We start from the raw sequence: 22,679 nt of genomic DNA, 5'->3' as shown, positions 1-22,679 counted from the left end.
AGTCAGGAGTTGACTGGTCCACGGTTGACTGGTCAAAGGGAGCCCTGGGACCCTCATGTCATTGGCAGAGGCAACTAACAGTGTTTATATAATTTAATTAACCTAATTAGACAGAGAGGGCCCACATGTCATAAGAACACTTGTATTTTTAACAGATTGATATAAAGGGGGAGTTAGTAGATGGGACCCATGTGTCATACACTAATTAGGAGGGGGGTTAGCACTAATGGGGATTAGTTCCTAAACTAAACGAGGCCGGACCCGAAGTACAGAGGCACATGCATCGGCACTCGGCGACTGCGGCCACGAGCACCAGGCTGGGGCGCTGGGGAGGTGCGGGCAGCGAGGGGAGCGGGGGCAGGGAGGAGCGGCGGCGGCTAGCAGTAGGAGGCGGCGGGCGCACGCGCGGACAGAGAGGCGCGTGCGAGCGAGGCCACGAGGCTACGAGCGGGGCGCGGTCGAGTGCTGCCCGGGGCATGGCCAGGGCGTAGCTGGCGCGTCGGCGGACGTGGGAAGGCTCGCGGGGACGGGGAGGGAGCGGGGTGAGCGGGCGCGCGCAAGGCGGCGCTGGAGGGCGCGGGCGGCGCTCGACCACACGAGAAGGGGCGCAGCTGGGGAGGGTGCGTAGGAGCTCGGGCTCCGACGGCCATGGTGTAACGCCCACGATGCGGCTATATCTCCCACGTGTCGAGGCACGACTTAGAGGCATAACCGCATTGTGGTATTGTCGCAAGAAGGGTTATCTTCACACAATCCCATGTAATGAATAAGAATGGGATAACAAGAGTTGGCTTACAATCGCCACTTCACACAATACATAAATATAATTCATACATCATCCAAAATCCACACACATAGACCGACTACGGTCAAATCCAAATGAAAATAAGATAAGCCCAAATGCTAGATCGCCGATCGTCCCAACTGGGCTCCACTACTGATCATCAGGAAACGAAATATAGCAGCGACCACGTTCCTCGTCGAACTCCCACTTAAGCTCGGTTGCGTCATCTGCACTGGTATCGTCGGCACCTGCAACTGTTTTGGTAGAATCTGTGAGTCACGAGGACTCAGCAATCTCACACTCGCGAAATCAAGACTATTTAAGCTTATAGGAAAGGATGGTGTGATGACGTGGAGCTGCAGCAGGCACTAAGCATATATGGTGGCTAACATACGCAAAAGAGAGCGAGAAGAGAAGTAAGTCGAAACACCTACGTCAAAATTCCTCACCAGAGCGACGCAGGGACTGCGGAGTAAAAAGAATTCCTACTCTCCGATATAACTAGACTCAGGAAAAGTTTTCTTCTAGACTCAACAACGGCCAAACTACACGATCAATCAAGGAGGCTCCTAGGGTCGGTCGAGGCTCTGATACCAACTTGTCACGCCCAATATGCGATACTATCCTAAAGAGACTCGAAGGTCCCATCAAGGATAGAACCGCATATTGAAACACTTTTGCAAGGTGGATATCATTACATCGACATTACATAATAGAAGGGAATACATACAAGGCATACAAATGCCGCAAGAATACATTAATACATCATACATAAGACCCACATCCGACTACGGATGAAACACAAACAGAAGCTCAAACGACATCCACCCTGCTAGCCCAGGCTGCCGACCTGGAACCTATCCCCTGATCGAAGAAGAAGCAAAAGAAGAACTCCAAAACAAGAAACATCGCTCTCGCGTCGTGATCATCGCAAAACATGTACCTGCAACTGGTGTTGTAGTAATCTGTGAGCCACGAGGACTCAACAATCCCATTACCATGGGTATCAAGACTAGCAAAGCTTAATGGGAAAGGAATGGATAAGGTGGTGAGGTTGCAGCAGTGGCTAAGCAAGTATGGTGGATAACTTACGCAAATAAGAGCGAGAAGAGAAGCAACGGAACGGTCGTGAAACTAGCAATGATCAAGAAGTGATCCTGAACTCATACTTACGTCAAACATAAGCCATAAACCGTGTTCACTTCCCAGACTCCGCCGAGAAGAGACCATCACGGCTACACACGCGGTTGATGCGTTTTAATTAAGTCAAGTGTCAAGTTCTCTACAACCGGATATTAACAAATTCCCATCTGCCACATAACCGCGGGCACGGCTTTCGAAAGATAATACCCTGCAGGGGTGTCCCAACTTAGCCCATTATAAGCTCTCGCGGTCAACGAAGGATAAACCTTCTCCCGGGAAGACCCGGTCAGTCTCGGAATCCCGGTTTACAAGACATTTCGACAATGGTAAAACAAGACCAGCAAAGCCGTCCGAATGTGCCGACAAATCCCAATAGGAGCTGCACATATCTCGGTCTCAGGGCACACCGGATGAGCAGTCCGTACAACTAAAACCAGGCCTCAAGTTTCCCCGAGGTGGCGCTGCAAAGGGCTCTAGTTTGGACCAGCACTCAGAGGAACACTGGCCCGGGGGTTTAAATAAAGATGACCCTCGGGCTCGCGAAAACCCAAGGGAAAAGGCTTAGGTAGCAAATGGTAAAACCAAGGTTGGGCCTTGCTGGAGAAGTTTTATTCAAGGCGAACTGTCAAGGGGGTCCCTTAAATCACCCAACCGCGTAAGGAACGCAAACTCAAGGAACATAATACCGGTATGACAGAAACTAGGGCGGCAAGAGTGGAACAAAACACCAGGCATAAGGCCGAGCCTTCCACCCTTTACCAAATATATAGATGCATTAATTAAATAAGAGATATTGTGATATTCCAAAATATCCATGTTCCAACATGGAACCAACTTCAACTTCACCTGCAACTAGCAACGCTATAAGAAGGGCTGAGCAAAAGCGGTAACTTAGCCAAACAACGGTTTGCTAGGAAAGGATGGTTAGAGGCTTGACATGGAAATATGGGAGGCATGATATAGCAAGTGGTAGGTAGCGCAGCATGGCAATAGAACGAACAACTAGCAAAGCAAAGATAGAAGTGATTTCGAGGGTATGGTCATCTTGCCTGCAAGGTTCTCAGAGTTGTCGAAAGCTTGATCCTCGTAAGCGTACTCAACAGGTTCCTCGTTCATGAACTCGTCTCCCGGCTCTACCCATAGCAAGAAAACAAACAATGGAACCACAATCAACCACGGAAAATGCACAAGCAACATGATGCAAAACATGTATGATATGCGAGATGTGGTATGCGATGCATATGCGTGCTCCGGAAGAAAAATGATGAACAAGGTAGTAACTTGACAAACCAAGTATGTCACTGGAAAGATGAGATTATTTCGGACGAAATCGATATAAAGATCACCGGAAACGGATGCACGGTTTGCAAATGGCAAGCAAAACAAGAATGACACGAATCTGCGATTAACAGCATGATAGCACTTAGAATACATCAAGTAACTATGCTACAGCACCCCAACATAGCAACAAAGCATATGGCAGTAAACTACAGGAGATGCTTGACAAAAGATGAACACTAAGCTACGGCTAGATTACACCACAACAGGTTCAAAAAAGCATGGCAAAAGTGCAAAAGATATCAGGTTCACAGACTTGGTGAAATTACTGGACATGGCATAAACAGCATCAGGTAGCAATGTTCAGAGCAAGAAATCAACATGCTACAGGAACTTAACATCACAAAAAAAGGCATGAAATTAATCTACTAAATGCATAGAACAAACGCCCCTTACTGACCATGAGCCAAAAAGGATCAGAAGATATGATAATACCCATGTAAACATAGCAAGTTTCGTTAACAGGTTTCAGACTTAGCAGAAAACAGAGCATGGCAGAAACAGTATTATGAAGGCATCTTGGTGAGCTTGATTCACTTACCACAAGGCAATGCATGACAAAACAAGCATACCTACAGCAAGATGGCATATTTATGAAGCTAACCATGGCAAGAGAAAATACATAGCATGAAAGGATCAACTACAACAAGCTTGGCAAAATCGAATAACACGTAAACAATCTGCCAGGAACATTTTATAGCAAAAGTAGAGCAAGATTAAGACATGCTATGGCACACCATAATTCCAAACAGGGGCATGGATGGATAGAGAACAACTATATCTACAAAACATCCTTACTAAATATAACCAAAAGGAGCATGAATCTCTCTGTAGCCACATGGATACATGGCAACAAAATAACAGCAGAAACAGACAGTGAAATTATTAAGTCCCTGAAAACAGAAACATCACGAAGCCTAGTTTGCATGCTTATGCTAGTCACTACAGAGATCAAAAAAATACATGGCATACACCTTTGTAAAGATGGCATGGCATACATCAAAACACATGTAGAGCTCATACTCATAAGATGCACACATCAATTGCAACAAAAATAAGAAATCACCAAGTTCTGATAAGTAACAGCAGTTAACAGCATATAGCACTCTTGCACGAGAGATTTGGGCATCAATATGGACTCAAATGAACATGGCATAATGGAACAAAATGAAGAGCATCTCGAGACGAACATTTCGATATATCATGCACGCAAAATGGAGCCGTATGCAGAGAGTTATGATGCAATGAACAGAGCCTTATATTGTAAAATAACTGGGACTTGAAGAAAAATGGGGGGGGGGGGAAGAAGGTCATCCTCCGGTGGATCTGGATCGGGGCTCGGGCTCGCCGGAGTTGCTGCTCGCCGGAGCAGAGGCGGCGGCCGGCGGAGGAGAGGAGGGAGACGGCGGGGCCGGCGACCGGAGCAGGGGGCGCGGGCACGGGCGGCGCCGGCGCGGGCTCGCCCGGGTGGCGGCGCGGGCGCGACGACGGAGGAGCGGCGAGGCGGCGGGGCGCGGGACGCGCGGCGGCGCCGGCGGGAACGACGGCGAGGACGGCGAGGCGGCGGGGCGCCGCGGGGAGGAGGAGGCGGCGGCGCGCGGTGGCGAAGGCCACGTGGCAGGCGAAGATTGGCTGCGGCGGCGGCGGCTGAAACGTCCGGCGGCGGCGGACGTGTCCGGTGGCGGCGGGGCGATTTGCTAGGGTTTGGATCTGCGAAAATTTCGGAGGGGGTAGGTGTTTTATAGGTAGAGGGAGCTAGGAGACTCCAAATGGAGTGCGGTTTTCGCCCACACGATCGTGATCGAACGACCTAGAGCATGGAAGTGACTTAGAGGGGTTTTGGGCTGTTTGGAGAGGGGTTTTGCTGCAACACACAAAAGGACTTTGCGGTTACCCGGTTAACCGTTGGAGCATCAAACGACCTCCAAATGGAACGAAACTTGACAGGTGGTCTACCGGTGGTGTACCAAGGCCACTTGGCAAACCTCGGTCCATTCCGAGAACGTTTAACACCCGCTCACGAAAAGAAACAAGAGGGACGCGCCGGTGCGCGTGGGAGTGTCGGATTGCAAAACGGACAACGGGGAAAATGCTCAGACGCATGAGACGAACACGTATACAAATGAGATGCACATAATGACATGATATGAGATGCATGACATGAAAAAAATGCAAAACGAAAAACAAAACCCGACCACGAAGGGAATATCATAACACATAGCCGAAAATGGCAAGAGTTGGAGTTACAAATATGGAAAGTTACATCCGGGGTGCTACAACACATGGCGAGCTACGGGAGACGGAAAACGACGACCGAACCAAAGGGAAACTGGGTGGGAGGAAGCGCAGCTCACCATGGAGCTCGGTGACGCGCTCGAGGAGGCCGGGGATGGCTCGACGGCGACACAATCGGCGGCTTGGTGCCGCGGCCGTGCACGGAGAAGATGCCTTGATGGCGGCGATGTGATGCTTCCCCGCTTGAGCTGCTGCTTGTACTCGACGAAGATGAGACGGCGGAGCTCCTGGATGTCTTCATGTGGCTCGGGGAGGTCCCAGAGCACAGTTACGAGGCGGCACCGGCGACGGAGCTTCGGGCGACGGCTCGATCTGGAACGAGAGAGCGAGGGAGGGGGGTTACTGGAGGGCTAGGGTTTGCTAGGGGGGGGTTCGAGGGGGCCTTATCCACACGGGGAGACGGCGGGATGGCCGGCGCGTGGCCATCCAAGTGATGGACGCGGCGCGCTCGTCCACGAGGTCTCTGGTGAACAGAGGAAGAAGGAGGCAGGGGGGAAGTTGGCCTGGGGTGGATTCGGCCTGTTACTGTGGACTTGTGGCCCAGGTGCACAGTGGGGCCTTTTCCTTTTTCCCCTTTTTCTAATTTCAAATTTTTTTTATTTTTTTTTTGCAATTTCTTTTAGTACCAAATGAGTTTTGTTTTGAACAAAACTTGGCACATAAATCTAACACAATACCTTGAGATGGAACAAAAAGTTGGGGTCAAAAAGGATTTGTCTAATCAATTTTAGAAATTGAAAAGCCCAATTTAAATGCTGCTAGACCACCAAATTAATTCCCATTGGCATTTTGGGAATTCAGAAGAGGTTGGTTTCAACATGACAATGATCAGGGAAATTTATAGGATAAGGTGAACATTTTAGTTTTACTGCTCGAAGAAATAATTTATTCGACTTATTTTAAATTTGAAAAAGGCTTTGATTTTTTGACAAGTGGCAAGCTGCATAGTAATCACGATGACATGGCCACCATTAGGGGGAGATTACTGTAGTATGATTCTCGGGGCGTTACAGCTGCTCTCCACTGCCTCTACGTCTGTCCTCATCAACAAGCTGAGTCCCCCTTTTGCTCTTGGCCAAGGGGTCAGACATGGTGACCCCATCTCACCGGCGTTGTTCATTCTGGCTATGGATGCTATCCACGGCATGTTGGAGTGGAGATGTAGCGCAACCTGCTCCCAGATCTTGGGTACGGCAGGAGGGTTCCCAGGGCGTCCATGTTCGCCTATGATGTGGTTCTGTTCTTCTCGCCGAATCCAAATGACTTACACGTCATATCTGCCATTCTGCAGCTGTTTGGAGAGGTGTTGGGGCTGCGGATTAACATGCTTAAAAGCATGGTCACTTGCATCCGATGTGATGAGGATGTGGTACAAACGGTTGTGGGACACTTTGAGTGCATAAGTCAACCTTTTCCCTGCACTACTTGGGCATTCCTCTATCTATCTACAGGCTGAAGCGTTAGGATTTGCTGCCTCTCATCGATAATTTCTCCAACAAAATGAAGGGATGGAAGCCAAAGATGATGGCCACGGCGGGTCGCCTCACACTCACTCGCTCAGTCCTCATGGCACTGCTAGTTCACCTTATGGTGGCGCTGCCGATGCCGGCCTGGGTGATCAAGACCATCAACCGATGATGCCGAAGCTTTATTTGGAAGGGCGAGGAAGAGACTAATGGTGGTCACTGCCTGTTACCATGGTCACGGGTCTTTATGCCCTGGGAGCTTGGTGGTCTCGGGGTTTTGAACCTGAAATGTTTTGGATTCGTGCTGCGCTGCAAGTGGCCTTGGCTGCGCTGGGAGGCGGACGAGAGACCGTGGCATGCACTACCTGACACCATGGAGAGGGAGGTAGAGGCACTTTTCAATGCGGCTTGCCGAGTCAGGCTGGGATCGGGTGAGATGGCCAGATTTTGGACAGACATGTGGATGGAGGATGGCAGGTCCGTGGCTCAGATGGTGCCGCAACTTTTCTCCTTCGTCAAGGACCGAGGGCGAACTGTCAAGGATGCCATCCACAATCAGGCTTGGACCAAGGACATCGCGGGCGGGCTATCTCTTCCCACCATAGCGCAGTACCTTAAGGTTCGGGATTTGGCTGAGGCCACAACTTTGAATGCTGGAGCCAGGGACACACCGCGTTGGATGTTGACGGCCGATCAGCAGTTCTCGGTCCAGAGTGCCTACAGTTTGTTCTTCCTCGGCAATATTCGCTTCGCCTGCTCGAAGCCAATCTGGAAGTCCAAGGATCCACCACGTTGCAAATTCTTCATGTGGCTTGTGGTGCACAGAAGGTGTCTCACGGCAGATAACCTGGAACGCAGAAACTGGCCGTCCAATGGATCGTGCCCCCTCTGTCTATCAGCGCCGGAGGACTAAACTCACATTTTCGTTCACTGTCGTTATACTCAGTAGGTTTGGATGCACTTTAAATCCTGGTCGGATGCGGATTTTCTAATCCCTGATGCTAGTTTTACATCCACAGAGGACTGGTGGCTACGGGCTAGGGCTGCGATCCCTAAGGCTGTCAGGAAGAACTTTCACATGGTGATTATTCCGCCGCACTGGAGGGTTTGGAAGGAAAGGAATGCCAGAATTTTTGATCAGATGGCCAGCTCACCTTACAGGGTCTTGGAACGGATTAAAGAGGACGTGTCTATGTGGAGGGCTGCGGGATGCATCGTTGATCTTCCTACTTAGCCAGGGTTGTCTGGTTTTCGCCCGTGTGTGTTTTTCTGTTGGTACTCCCAGGACTGTTACGGCTAGGGTGCTATGTGGGGTTTTCTCTTAGACTGTTCCTTGTTGTACTGAACTTCTTTTCTCCCTTCTAATAAAGATCGGCCATGGGCCCTTCGAGAATGTTGATACTCTTTTCTATAAATTTGATCGAAGTAGAGATACTTTGCCTTCGGACAAAATTATATGCAGACTAAAAAGGAGCGGAGAAAGTATATTTTCCTCCTGTTTGTGCGAGCTACATACATATACATAGTGTTGCTGCCTGCTTGACTTGTATCCAAGTAAGGAAATAACTTGACTTGTGTAGTATCAGACTGGTGTGACTGTGCATCAAGAGCGGTGATTCTGAACCAACTATAGTAGCAAGAAAAGAAAGCTGTTGCCATCTCCAAAGAGCCCAACGTTTGTTGACTAGCTGCTACCTGCTGAAGTGCGCTGACCCAATCCAACCAGGAGTTATCTTCTTTTTGCTGATCAGGAGTAATCTTGGCTCAGAAGGAAGAAAAGGAAACGAGCACCTCGCCAACATGTTCAAGTGACAACGATCGAGTGGTGCTGCGGCACTGCGTCTGCGCACCAACAGTGTTACTACTCCAGCTCCACGCTCGACGAATACTCGGGAGTCGTGCACTGTGCAATGAACGGTACGGCGCATTGGTTGGTACTGTACGTACTACAGAGAGTAGAATACGTTCCATTTCCAGGGTCACTCACTGTGATGTGAGAGAACGGCGAGCTGCAAAATGGAGAGTAGAATACGTGCGTTCCATCGTCGTGAGTTCCTGGCCGCGTCGCATCATCCATGGTGGTGATGGTGTCGGAGATCACACATGATCCACCCATCGCATGACACGGACATGGGACACGCAGGTTCATGCGCATATGCTCCTCCCTTGTCAAATCTCTCATCTCCTATTGCTCATCAACCTAATTGTTCTGCTGATCCGGCCGAATAACAAATACCAAAGCTAGAACATAATAACAAAAAAAAAAGAGACTAGTAGCACTAGTAGTACGTGTTGGGGCATGGGGCGAAAGCAAGTCAACCAAGGCGGTTCCGTTCTCGGAGCCTAGAAGGCCGAGACGGTGGCTACACGGCTTTACGCACCCACGCAATCCGGCGCGCGCCACACCCGAACCCGATGCCTAGTTTATGGGCCGCGCGCGTACGTCCGGCTGCGCCTGCACGTGAAGCCCCAACGCCCGGTTTGGGGATTCCAACAAAATATTTCCTGGAAATGCCGCTCGGATCCGCTCAAATATTTACGCCGGGCAAAAAGCCGCTTTACTACAGCTTCCATCGATCGGACGCCGAGCTCGCCGATGGTGGGGTTTATTTGGGTCCATCGATCGGACGCCGAGCTCGCCGATGGTGGGGTTTATTTGGGTGGACGTTTTTACAGCGCCACCTCATTTATTTGGGTCCAAAGCATCTGCAGTTACCTGGAGTACGACTCACTATCCAGGTTCTTGGAGGTGACCTGACCACGTCGGCGTGAGGTTTCATTCGGAATAGCGTCGTATAGCCGGCACGCGCACACGGTGGTGGGGTTTGTTTCGCAAATACAATACAGTAGGCAATAGTAATGGGCGTGTTACAGCAAAAGTTGGCAAGGCAAGACCTCACCGCCTGGATCTGGACGGCACATAAGAGATCGGACGGCGTCCGATAGCCACAGTGCAGAGTACCCCGAGCTGGCCGAGTTCATATAAGACGCAGTACCCATGCCCGATCCCTTCCTCAGTCCCTCCCTCTCCCACCCCAAACCTCCACTGGGTTCCCACTCCATGCGGCTCTGAAATCTCCCATACATACTGCGCCCTGGAGCTGTGGCTCGGCGTCACCACCACCGCACCGCCTCTCGCGCGCGTACGTCGCCGGCCGCCGCCGCGGTCCCCGTTGTACCTCATGGCGTCGCGGCTGCCTCCACCCCGATGGCGGTCTTGGACACTGGTATTTGAGGTACGAGCTTTCGGTCATCCAGCGGTTGCTACCTTAATCACCAAGCAATCTCCACATGTTTTGCCCCTGACTTACAGTACCCTTCTCTTCTTTGTTGATTCTGTCTCCCATCATCAGATAGACAGGACCAACTGCAAGGCAGCCGAGCCTCGCGGGCAGGAGGAGTTGCACACACATGGAGAGTTCAGACCGAGAGGATTCTGGCCACGGGGAGCACCGTCGGCGCTGATTCGCCCATAGCAAAAATATGGTGTTATCCTGATTGAGCTTTTCTTCTACCCACCATCCTCCCCCTTCGTTTCCTCCTCTTCTTGCTGCGTTGTTTGGGTCTTCTTGACCTTGCAAGACCTTTTCTTGACCTTGTAAGACCCAACAATGCCACATTTCCCCTCACGTTCTTCATCTTCTTATTCCACCTCCTTTCCCTGGCCATGTTCCTTTTCACCCCTCTCTCTTCCATCTTTCTTCCATCTATCCCTCCTGAGCTACATTTTCTTATAGTTGGATTTTTTATATTCAAAGTATTGGGAACAAGATGATACCATGGAGTGACAAGTGAAGGAGATTCTACCTCCTTTGTCATACACGTGTGTAGATTCATCATCCCCACGTTGTATTTTCCTCTTTTGTTTTGGTTGTAGAGAGTAAAGTTGATCAGATACAAAAGCACGGACCTTGTCGCCATAATGCTCATGCACGTGGAGTAGGAGCCTACATGTAATTGAGCATGTTTATGTATGCCAATGTTGTAATGAGTTTGCTATTCCTGCTTGAATAGAAACATTTTGATGCTGTGGTACTGTTGAGAAGAACTGTTCGTTTTGGCAACGCAGAGGCACCGCGGTATTTGTGTGTTGTCATTTCGTTTTGTTGCGCCGATCTACAGAAGTTCAGTTATGTCTCATCTTTGTGGCATCGTAACATTCGACCCTACTCCATATATTGATCACCTGCGATGCATTTCAAGTTTTCAACATCGTACTTGTGATTTACGAACAACTTCAATACTACACTTTTCCCTGCAAAAAAAGAGAAGAAGAACAGCGCTGCATTTTGCTCTTTATTTTATTCCATAGCCAGTCAGGTCTACTGATAATCTGAGAGCTTAAGAACTCGTGATGTAGTATACGAGTACCAACAAAGTACTAATAGCAGTAGTACTACAATCCTGGACAAGCTAGCAGGATAGTTTCAGTTAAATAGTCTAGCAGGATAGTTTCAGTTAAATAGTCTTGAAAAGTAGAGGAGAACAGTTCCAGTTAAGAAGAGTCTAAACAAAGAGGAACAGTTTCAAATAGAAGAGGAAGATTCAGGTTGGTATAGCCCTAGTATGAAAATCATTACAAGAGTCAATTCATAGCACTCAATGTATGGAAATTTATGGAGCTGCCAGCGTATTAAATCAAGTACTTCATCTCTAGCTCTCTCTTTCTGTGCACCTAGAAAACTCGTGACTTGAGATTTGGTCAGGTGTACATATGTCACAGAAACATGCTCCTGGATTGATCTCCAAAAAAAAATATGAATTTATTATATTAGTACTAAGAATCATCCATGGTCAATTATTGGAGTGAAACAAAGAGGTTTAGAGATAATCCTTGGGGGGTAAGCAAGATATAAAAGCACTGGATGAACAAGATTTGGATAACTTAATCAAGGACAAGGAAGATAATAGGTCAGCAATTAGGGGACACACACTCACATCACTTTAGGAAAAGAAGGGGGAAAGGCAGTGACAAAGGTTGCTCCACAAGCCTCTTGAGTCAACTCACGAATCATAGACACCTGTGACCTATGCAGGAAACGGGAACGTAGAGCAAAATGCCAAAAAGCGCCTCTTACATGCCTGCTGACGATTTCAATTATCCCATCATTGGTTATTACCTATCACTGCTACCAGGTTAGCATAATTACTTTTTCATCAACCTTGCAGCAGAAGCCCATCAAACAAACACTAGTACCGTACTGCTCCATTGAAGCCTCGTATCATAGCGGCAGATCACACACGAGTCTCTCTGTACAGTAAATGGGACATTGAAAGGCATCAAATGAATCAACCTACCATCCTTGCACCACACAAGATACATACATGCATGCCTTCTGCTGCTGCTGCTGCAAGCATGAATGTGAAACTACACAATTTAGGGGGGCAGAGTGCTCCAACACTAACACATGCTTGCACGCATGCATATAGTATGCTGCTACTGCATGCATTGATCGAGCTGGTGCTCTTCACATGGGTAGCCTTTCTAGCGTAAGGGGCTAGAAGGGTACCAGGGGCTCAAAGGCTAAGGCTATGCAAATATCATTGCCTCTTAGACTAAAACAATGAAACGAGACAAAAGGAAGAACATTTTTTCCCTAGGCAACAAACGTGACAGACAATGCATAACTAGTGGCGAACCAAAGTGCAGACACGCATGCTAGCTGTTGATCTTGAGGGTCGAAAAATAGGTTTAGATAGTGCAAGAGAATGCTCATCACGTGCCTCCTCGGGCTAAGTTACAAAAGGGGCGGGCACTGAACATTCTAGACTTGTGCCTTTATATCAGTTAGTGTAGATAGGTTGGTTATTATAGATGTAGATTGAAGGTCTTAAGCTTATATAACTCCAAACTAGTGAAAAATATCCCTCAGGAAAACTATGGAAAAACAAGGTAGAAATTATGGTCCCACCGAGACCAAAGCAAGAGATCTGGCTGCAATAAAGGATACTACGACTGGTGTATATCAATCCTCAACTAAATTTTCTAGAGGATTAAACCCAACACCTGATATCAGATATCACTATCAGGCTATGAATTTTTTTTTTTTGCTAAGATGTACTATGAATGGAGAGCAACAGGTCCACATCATGACAGGCACGAAGCTCTATTGATTCTTTTGCTTCCTCTACTCTACCCTTTGGTATGGACAATTGTGCATTTAAGAGGTGCCCACCACCTCCATCTGTCCCCTCCAAAGAGAAAAGAAAAATACTCACAATCGGCAGCTATGTACCCTGGCGCAATTGGACAGCTGCCTCGCGCAGGGGGTATAGTTTTGTCCTTAAATGCTTTTTTGCGCTCTCGGTCTTCTCTCTCCCCCTGCCGCACACATTTGAAAGCGCATGCAGCAGCATTTACTTTACGCCTCCAAAACGCTTCAAGGCTTTGCCATGCATGCATGCTTGATAAGGGCGCAAAGCCTCAGTTTTCTCAGCTCAGAAGTTAGTGGTAAGTGGACAAAATGGATTGAATTTGAAACAGTGAAGCAACAGCACTGTGGGCAGGCAACAGAAAGGCAGGAATCCACGCCATGTCCAGGAACAGTTGCAAGAACAGGAGCAGCTAGCGATGAGCTAGGAGAAGCAAAGGGGCGAAAATGCTGCTAAGTCGTGGTAGTATCGATACAACTAAACCTTGCCCAACAGGGAAGCCTCAGAGCAGGGCATTCAAGGCATGCATGGCTCTTATCTTTTTGGTGCAAAGGCATGCATGACTGGTGTGGGTGTTACTACTACTGCAGCAACCCGACTAGTCAAAATCCAAACGCGCATGCATGGCAACGGATCCACCCAGTTTTATGGCCCCATATCGTTTGCATCTTTCTTGAGAAGAGAACTTGTGCCACACCGATTCTTCCAAGAGATACTAGCTAGGAGTAGCTAGCCTTGCCATCTCTTGGCAGTGAAATCAATGAGGTAGGTATAGACGTACAGCCAGAAACCACCCCACCAATAATACTACTTCTACTTCCTCGCAAAAAAAAAAAATACTACTCCTACTAGTATAATACTCCTAATATCCATGGCCATGATGATTCAAGAATGGAATTCCTACTGGTAGGAGTATTTCAAAACGAGATTACATTGCTATAGCTCGGTATACTGATTCTAGTCTGGATAATCCTAGCAATTCATAGCGAGTTTAAAGTGTATCTTTTATGGTTCTTGAATACTTACATTACCATACCATGCTTGTTTTCAAAAGAAAAAAGAAATACTCCTACCATGTTTTCTACTCACTCGTTGTTCTGAATCCACCAGGTTTTGTTCAAGGCCCTCTGCCCTGGACCACTGTGTTCACCTCAACTCTGCACAGCAGCCCAGTGATACATCATAAAAATGACCATAAATGGGTAGCGTATGACCGTAAGATTGGACCATGAATACTGCAGATCCTAGAGCCCCATTGATTAAAAAAATAAACCAGTTGGCACGCTAAAGATCTTCCCAGATCTTATTCCTGTCTGCAAGGGAGACCTCGCAGTTCCAGGCTCCTACGAGCGATGTGTACAAGACATACTAGATGGCAGACTAGATGAGCAGGTGTGGTTGCGTCTGTGCCCTCCCGGTGCGCAGGTTGAAAGACAAGGCAGTGGAGACCCTATTGCTCCTAGGCAAAGCCCATGATTGTGTTCTGATCAAGAAACAGTAACAAAACACCTACTCTACGTAATAAGTAAAAACCTGTGCAACTGAAGCGCGTTAAGAAGTGGCCAGCAGACTCAGTGGTCACCATTGTCAAGTCAGTTCGTCCAGAAGGTTAAATGCTCTAAATTTACAGCTGACTAGCAGAGCAAAGTTCAAGAGACTGAGTCTGGGTTTGTTCAAAGCCACAGCAAGTTACAGTAGAAACTAGAACCAGGTACTACTACTACTCCAGAGATGAAAATTTACCTGCTCTGTTAGGTGCCAGGGATTGCATGCATGGACCAACCAGCGGCGTGTTAAAGAGGGCGCAGTTAGAAAGCCAATTTCAGAGATCTTGACTGCTCGAGTCTTGGCTATCAGTGCTGCACAGGGCAGGATGCACACATTAGCTGGCCGGGAACAAAATGCAAATGCAGTACGAATTTACGACGCTGACAGTTTGACTCACGGGGTGCAAGTGCGAGACAGCATATCGGAGGCAACAGGAACACAACTGTCAGAGTCCGCGGTTTCATATCAGAATAAATTGATTACAAGTGGTAATATTTACATGATAGTATCTGTATAAAACTGCCAGTCAACTTGAGTTAATTGGCCTCGTGTACACAATTGCGATTACGTGAAATCTATACAACAGTGTACTCTTGTATCGATGGATTATGGGACCACCAACTTGCCAAAATAACCGGCATATGAAGTGGATACCCTGGTGAGATTACAAGTGCCAACTTCTGTGTCTTAAAAGTCCAGTAAATTAGAAGAAGCACTGCAGGTCTTGGCTGTCAAGCAAAAGTATATGGAACTACACAAGGACTTGAGACCTGGCTGCACGCCGGGAGCATTTGATGCGAGCGCTGTTGCTCAGGCCACAAGCACAGCCTTCCAGTAGCTCGAGATCTTCGTCACATATTAATATTGATGCCATCTCTGGACAGTCCAAAAGCATTTTAGAGCTAAGAAACCCTGCAATTGTCCATGTCTGATATAGCCTCGACTGTTTTCCAATAAACCTTCCTGTCCTGGTGTCATAATATTCTGGCCACTTGTCATCTGAGAGCCTCTTCTCCACGGCTTCAACAGCCCTCCTTGCCAAGTCAGGCCTACCCATCTTGATACAGGCTAGGGTGAACTGAATTATAACACAGACAAATAATTAATCTTATGATTGCAAAAAATAATATTAAAACATTAAGCAAAGCAAGAAAAGTTAATAGAGAATCTATACCTGCCATAGCAATGTAGGCCAAGATCCACCGTTATGATACGACCAGGGCCTGCAAGCAACAACGAAAATCTTATGAGGAGTACTCAAATAGCAAAACATATTTTTTGAAAGAGAAATACCAAAAGAATACAACTTGGTCAATACTGGCAATGAATTTTGATTAACATAGGTAAAGAATCATCATGGGGCCAAAAGAATGCTACTTAGAATGTTAGAAGCAAGTGATGCTTATTTGTAAGACTCATCATGGGGCCAAAAGAATGCTACTTAGAATGTTAGAAGCAAGTGATGCTTATTTGTATTTTTCATTCAGAGATTCAATTCTTGTGCAAAGCATAATAAGCACCAGAATCTGAAAATCCCGCAAACTGAATACATACACGGCACACAGAAGAATTTTCAGTTGCTTACGTGTTTTTGGGGTCGCAACCAGTGATAATACGCCATTCCTCGTACTCCAGAGCAGGGTAGCATATCTTGAGAGGCATATTTGCAACTATATCATCCCATTTGGTTTCAATGAGGTTCAGGATACCCTCTGCTTGCTTTTGAGTTGCTAAAGAGGAAACAATCGCCCAGAGATTTCCAAGAGAAAAAAACCTGAAATCCATATGAGCTGGTTGTAGGTTTCCTATAAGGTAACCACCCTTATCAGGAATCCAATCTGCAAGCCAGGATGGGATTTGCTCTGGGTAGATGTTGAACTTATTGATGGCATCATGTGAGTACTCCTCAGTCTTGTAGCGATAAATCTCATTTATCTTCTTCATATCAACCCAATAGTACTCTCTTATGTGAAAGGACAGAGCACTGAGCCTGTTGTTGATAACACGGATCAAGTTCTTAGATCCATCATCTGTACTGACCATTTCACGGGCACAGCGCAAAGCAGAATAGAACAGAGCCTGTGAAAAAAATCCTGTTAGGTTCAATATGAGAATACTCTCTTTGTACAGTGTATTCCTACGTATTTGTGAGCCTCGCATATACAAAGTGAAGTGTCAAACAACAATGGACATTCCATTTGAGTTGCCAGTTCAGAATTTTTATTAGAACAGAACAAATATCCTTTTACCCCATAAGGCCATAACTACCACATGATACTTGACTATATCAACATGAAGTGTACAAGATTAGCTTACCTGGATCTCAAGAGGATGCCCATGGATTCCCATCCTCCGATCAATCATGCATGATCCATCGGTGACTAACAACGTAGGGAACATGTCGAATCCATCAGTCAAGCATAAATTCAGGATTAGTCTGATGCCTGTCTGCACATCAACCCTTTCTTGTAGTGCATAGTCTCCAGTAATTTTACCATATGCCCTCAGTAGAATTATCCACCAAAGTCCTGAAAAAATATAATTTCATATGAAAATCCATGAAAACAAAACTTGCCGTCAAAGGTATAACACAAGCGCGCTCAACATACTCACCAGAGTCGACAGGTGCTACCCGCCCAATGGCTGACTCTCCGAAGTCAGGGTCAAGAACCTCCTCAAATGCTTCATTGTTTCCATCTAAAGGCACGGATCTGACTTTAAAACTAGCAGGCATCAACCCCTGACCAGGACTGTAGCAATCCACTGTCTTCTCCCAACTCTAAAAAGGTACAAAAAGAGAGATAAACAGATACTTCCAGAAATCGCTCGCAACTTAGATAATCAATGATATCCAGGAAAAAGAGAAAATCAACTCTGTAGTTATTTCACAGGACGCTATTCAAGACAATTTGTCGATGCTGTTTTCAGGGGTTTGGTGCCCAGGCCTGTTTTATGAAGCACAAAACCATGTTTCCAGTATAATAATAATATATGTTTCTTATTTTGAGGAGAACACACTCATGTTATCTCAGAAGATACTTATTATCGAATTATTAAACCAATATTAAGTACGTTACTCAGAATTAACTCGAGCACTAAAATCGCTTCTGTCAATCTCTAGAAATTCAGACTCGCACCATGTGTGAAAACTAGATTCACATTTTTATCCAATATATAGTGTCCGGAATTGAATGACTGAGAAAAACAAGTTAATTTAACTAGTGCAGAAATTTGCATAGACTTTTCCCCACATCCATTAATTATTCTACAAATCGAGTTACTGGGGAGTGAAAAATAGTCACGAGGAAAAAAATATTGTGACTGAAAGATGTAACTATAGGACAGCATTTCGTTGTTTTGATTGATTGGAGAAGCTGAAATGGTAACTTATTATCATGTTGGGTTTGCAAAGATATTCTAAATATAAAGAGGAATGTCAGGGCATTATCTAGAGAATAAAGTTGAATTAGATTATTACAAGACAAAGGCGGGGTTATCACTAGCACTTGGTGCTAATGGTAACATGATATCTTGCTCGCTTATTCTAGCCACATTATGTCTATATAGACAACCATGTCGCACCACATATGGTAGGTCATAACAGCTGACATTATGGTGCTGCTCCGAATCTCAGTGACCTAACTTCGTACTCCCTCTGTGCTTGAAAAGAAGGCATACAAAAAAAAATTGGAAGTCAAATGGTGCAAAATTTGACCAAGTTTGTAGGGAAATCTGTCAACAACTACTATCTAGTTAATATTGTAGTTGTTGGTAGTTTTTCCTACAAACTTGGTCCAACTTTGCACAGTTTGACATCAGACAAAATTTATATGCTTTCTTTTCAGGCACGGAGGGAGTACTATGGAATGTAGCCTTGCAAAAGTCAAACTATAGATGCTTAAAACTCCTCGTACAACTATATCCACAAACATACATGCGTTCTTAAACAGGCCTCAAATAATTCTGCCTAGGAGTTTCTTTTTTTGCAAGTTGTTTACCTAGTTGACATGTCATTTATGTGGAAAAAGGTGGCGCTGTGGCAATGAGATGGAAATTACTTTTTTCTCCACCTATCCTCCTCACTGCATACCTCCTCTCTCTCTCTCCCTGATCTCTCTCTGATCTGGTAGGGAGAGGAAGAGCCCCTGCTGTTGTTTCTAATTGAGTGCATGTGTTGCTGCTGAGTTGTGCAGCAGCTATTACTCCCGCACTCATGCAGCACTGCACCGCCCACCAGTGTGAGGCAGATCACTTAGCCCCCATTCCTCTTCATTGAACGGGCCCAAGATCAGTGAACTATGACATACTATTTAGAGGGTGACTGCTTTTTTGTGTCTCGGGACGTACGCCAAGCTGTGCACGGTTTTCTACAAGGGCCGCACCAACCAGATCTTCCCTGGTGGGGCACTGTCCTTACCTTTGTTTACATCTCTTTCAAGAGTTCAGTCCACCACCTCCAACTTCTGCAAGGCCTCCTCATCATTATCTTTGCCCTTCGTTTCCATCTTCAGCCTCTTACAGTGCTGCTATGAGCTCTTGGCTCCACTGCTGTGTGCCTTCCGTGACATTTCCTCCTTGTCCAGAAATCTGCAGTCACGTACGAGTCCAGGTTGGCCAGTGCCCAACGCTGTAAGGTCACCAGCAACCAGATGCTCGGCAGCTACAGGGAATTCCAATGTGTTCTATGACATCACATTTGTGCAGCTCGAGGACAGCCTCAGCAGGAGCACTGGTGGGTTCATCGCTGCCAGCAACCGTAAGTATACGGCTGCAAGCCATGTTGCAGCAGCGAAAAAAGTTGCTGGTGAATGCTAAGTGTGCCACCCAGAGTGTGTCACATCAATGTGAAGTGAAGCATGGTGCTGTGAGCTCCATCCAACTACCAACCCCATGGTGGATAGGCAGAGAAGAGGTCAGTTTCTTAGCTTGCCAATGTACCTCTAGCAAATTTGTGCCTCTGCATGCAGATTTGAGTACATACCATACACTGATCATATCAGTATTGGTTAGTTATCCAACCGATTTATTTAGTTGTTGATCCGCAACATTTCAATTTGAGTCACAGATCAATATATTTTTCTTATACCTCAGTGCTCACTGCCTAGCCCCATGCATATTATATGCAAGCGAGAGAAAATAACACATTTTAACCTATTTAAAACACATGTATGAGTTTCTGAACATGCATATGCAAATGCAACTTGTAAGCTCACGGACCTACTTGCACCTACTTATTTTATCCCTATTTGAGCGCAGCAAGAATGTTCAACTTTTGCCAAAGCGCAACGCAGTCACCCGTATGGCCAAATCAAAAGGAACAGGGTAAACTCACTCTAACCTAAGTCATAGACTGCACTCAAGCCCAAAACAGAAACACCATATCTGCATGGTGAACTTCCAAATTTAACACAGTACTGTTACAATCAGATTATGAAGAGGAGACATGGAAAACATACACCGGTAGCAGACGGTGGAAGGTGTAATATATTCAAATCAAGCCTTAAATTCTTAAATGAATGCTTGCAGAGTTATCCCACCAATAAACTTGCAGAGCAGAAAAATGCTAGTCACTATGTTCTGTTCTCCAATACTCGAGTTTTTGAAACATGTGTGCAATGCCAAAATAATCAACACCAAAGCAAGAGGTCTAAAATTCACAATATCCTCCCTCCGTTCCAAATATTGAAGTTCTAAGTTTGTCCTAAATCAAACTTGTTTAACTTTGACCAAATTTATAGAAAAATATAGTAAGATCTACAACATGAAATATACATAGTGAGAAGTATGTTCAATAAAGAATCAAATGAAATTAATTTGGCGTTGTAGATAATGATTTATTTTTCAAACTAGATCAAACTTAATAAGTTTCGAACAAAGCTAGAACTTCAATATTAATTTCGAACTGAGGGAGTACATTATTGCTGTTATCTAGAAAGGCCATTTGTGAGATACACTAATTGCAGACATTTCCTCTGCCATCACACTGAAATGGCATTATATAATTCCACAATAAACTTATTGGAGGGTAGCACATTGCAACATTATGGCTACTGCATTTAACCTGAACGAAGTATCTCATAGAGTAGACGTGTATAGTAGCAGTAACCATTTTAAGGTAAATGTGACTCACCTGGAGCTGCAAGGTGTGCAGCAAGAAGTTCTTCACGATGTCGCTCTCGCCTCTGAGGAGGAAGGCGATGGCAGACGGCACGAAATCCCTGATGAAGACCTGGTCGTAATTAAGCATATGGTTGGCCGTGGACGGGTCGTTCGCTGCCACCGTGCCAACGGCGCTGCCGCAGTAATTCACGACCGCGCGGTTGAGCAACCACCACGCTTCCTTCTCCTCCGGCGACTCCTCCCTACTCCTCACCGCCTCCAGCCCTGCCTTCAGGCCCTCCAATTGCTCGTTCTGCAAAACCACCGGATCCTGCTCGGGCCCCGCGGCCGCAGAAGCTACCTCCGGGAGCGGCGGGGTAGCGGGTGGCTCCTCGAGGGGAGGCGACTCCAGCGGCGGCGACGCTGGAGCGAGGGCAGCGCGGAAGGGGTCGAGGGGCGGGGGCTTATAGCTTCCCGCCTTCGAGGACGTGCCGGACTCCACCGACGTAGAGAGAAGGCGGCGAGCGGCGGCGGCGAGCGGGGCTGCGGCGGCGAGGGAGGACGGAGAGGAGAAGTGGCGGCGCGAGAGGTATAGGAGCGCGTGGCGCTGCGCGCCCCGGCGGAGGTGGGAGATGGCGGCGGCCGCCATCGCAGCGCGCGCGAGATTTGGATTGAGGAGGAAGAAAAGCTTCGATCGGATTCGGGGGATCGGGGGATTTCGTGCTGGGTTTGCAGAGGTCCAAATCGCGGTAAGAACAACGGAAGGGGACTAGCAGTGCTTATTACATCGTTTTAACTACGGGTAGTTTCATTTTGGAAAGTGTAAAATATAGGCGCTGGCATCGGTCGGTGCAGAAGCAGGCACGTACGTGACAGTTATCCGGGTGAGTAACTTTAACACCGGCCACGGATCCAATTCGTGGGTCACGTGGGGCAGGTGGAGAAGGGAATTTGCGTTGGGATTTGCCAGCACCACAACTTACTCTTTTTCTATTTGGTGATGTTCGCTGAGCAAGGACAAAATTCAGAAAATTTTCTCCTCTATTCATTATAAAGAAACACAAAAAGCAATAAAAATTACATCCATGTCCATAGACCATCTAGTGATAACTACAAACAGTGTCCCATGCAGAAAGGGACACGGTATGAGGCGTATGACAAATCCTTTGTTGACCGTGGCAGGGTAGCTACTTTAGCAGAGGTTGTTAGCCCAGCCCTGCCTACGCCACTGGCTACAAGCACTTGAGCGAGCCGAAGTCGCGTCGTCGTTATCGTCTCTCCCTTATCAGAGTCGAGCAAACATTGTAGTAGACAGTCAGGAAGTCACCGTGCTAAGGCCCCAAAAGACCAGCACACCAGAACAGTAACCGTCGCCGATGAAGTGAAGTGTAGATCGAAAGGATCCAACATGTAGAAACACGAACACGAACGAACGACGACCGAATCCAAGCAGGTCCACCGAAGAAAAACACCGACTGAATCCCACAAGATCCGCCGGAGGCACACCTCCACACGCCCTCAAATGACGCTAGACGAACCGTTGGGATGGGGGCTAGGCTGTAAGAACCTTATTTCATCTCAGGGAGCCATCGCCGCCTCATCTTCCCGAGCAGGACACAAACCATAAACAAACTAAAAAAACTAAATTGAAGCATGAGCCCTCCCACCGGCAAGATTCATGATCCACCGTGCCTCCATAGCCGCCACATGAGACGAGGCAAATCGGCGATGGCGGAAGGTGGGAAAACCCTAGTGTGGGACACGCTCATGGAAGGACAGGGAGGAAACGTTTCGTTGTTGTTCCCTTTGTTATGAGGCGGGACGCATCGGTTACTGTTGAAATTTCGCTACTC

At 46.9% G+C, this 22,679-nt stretch overlaps 1 protein-coding gene and 1 long non-coding RNA gene across 2 annotated transcripts; one reads left to right on the top strand and one right to left on the bottom strand.

Moving 5' to 3' along the window:
• Positions 1 to 9,898: 9,898 nt before the first annotated feature.
• LOC123097645 (uncharacterized) lies at positions 9,899 to 11,054 on the top strand. The gene is made up of 2 exons (XR_006447398.1): positions 9,899 to 10,262; positions 10,380 to 11,054. It is a non-coding gene; the product is annotated as an uncharacterized lncRNA (long non-coding RNA).
• A 4,112-nt stretch (positions 11,055 to 15,166) lies between these two features.
• Positions 15,167 to 21,622, bottom strand: LOC123097644 (neutral/alkaline invertase 1, mitochondrial). The gene is made up of 6 exons (XM_044519439.1): positions 20,858 to 21,622; positions 17,341 to 17,506; positions 17,044 to 17,255; positions 16,313 to 16,806; positions 15,902 to 15,950; positions 15,167 to 15,805 (listed from the first exon to the last, which is right to left on the bottom strand). Exons 1-6 carry the CDS (start codon positions 21,473 to 21,475, stop codon positions 15,479 to 15,481), a joined length of 1,866 nt encoding a protein of 621 aa, XP_044375374.1. The 5' UTR covers positions 21,476 to 21,622; the 3' UTR covers positions 15,167 to 15,478.
• Positions 21,623 to 22,679: the final 1,057 nt, after the last annotated feature.

The sequence above is a fragment of the Triticum aestivum genome, chromosome 4D (genome assembly GCF_018294505.1).
Source record: "Triticum aestivum cultivar Chinese Spring chromosome 4D, IWGSC CS RefSeq v2.1, whole genome shotgun sequence".
Lineage (NCBI taxonomy): Eukaryota > Viridiplantae > Streptophyta > Magnoliopsida > Poales > Poaceae > Triticum > Triticum aestivum.
This window is presented reverse-complemented; position numbering and strand designations above follow the sequence as displayed.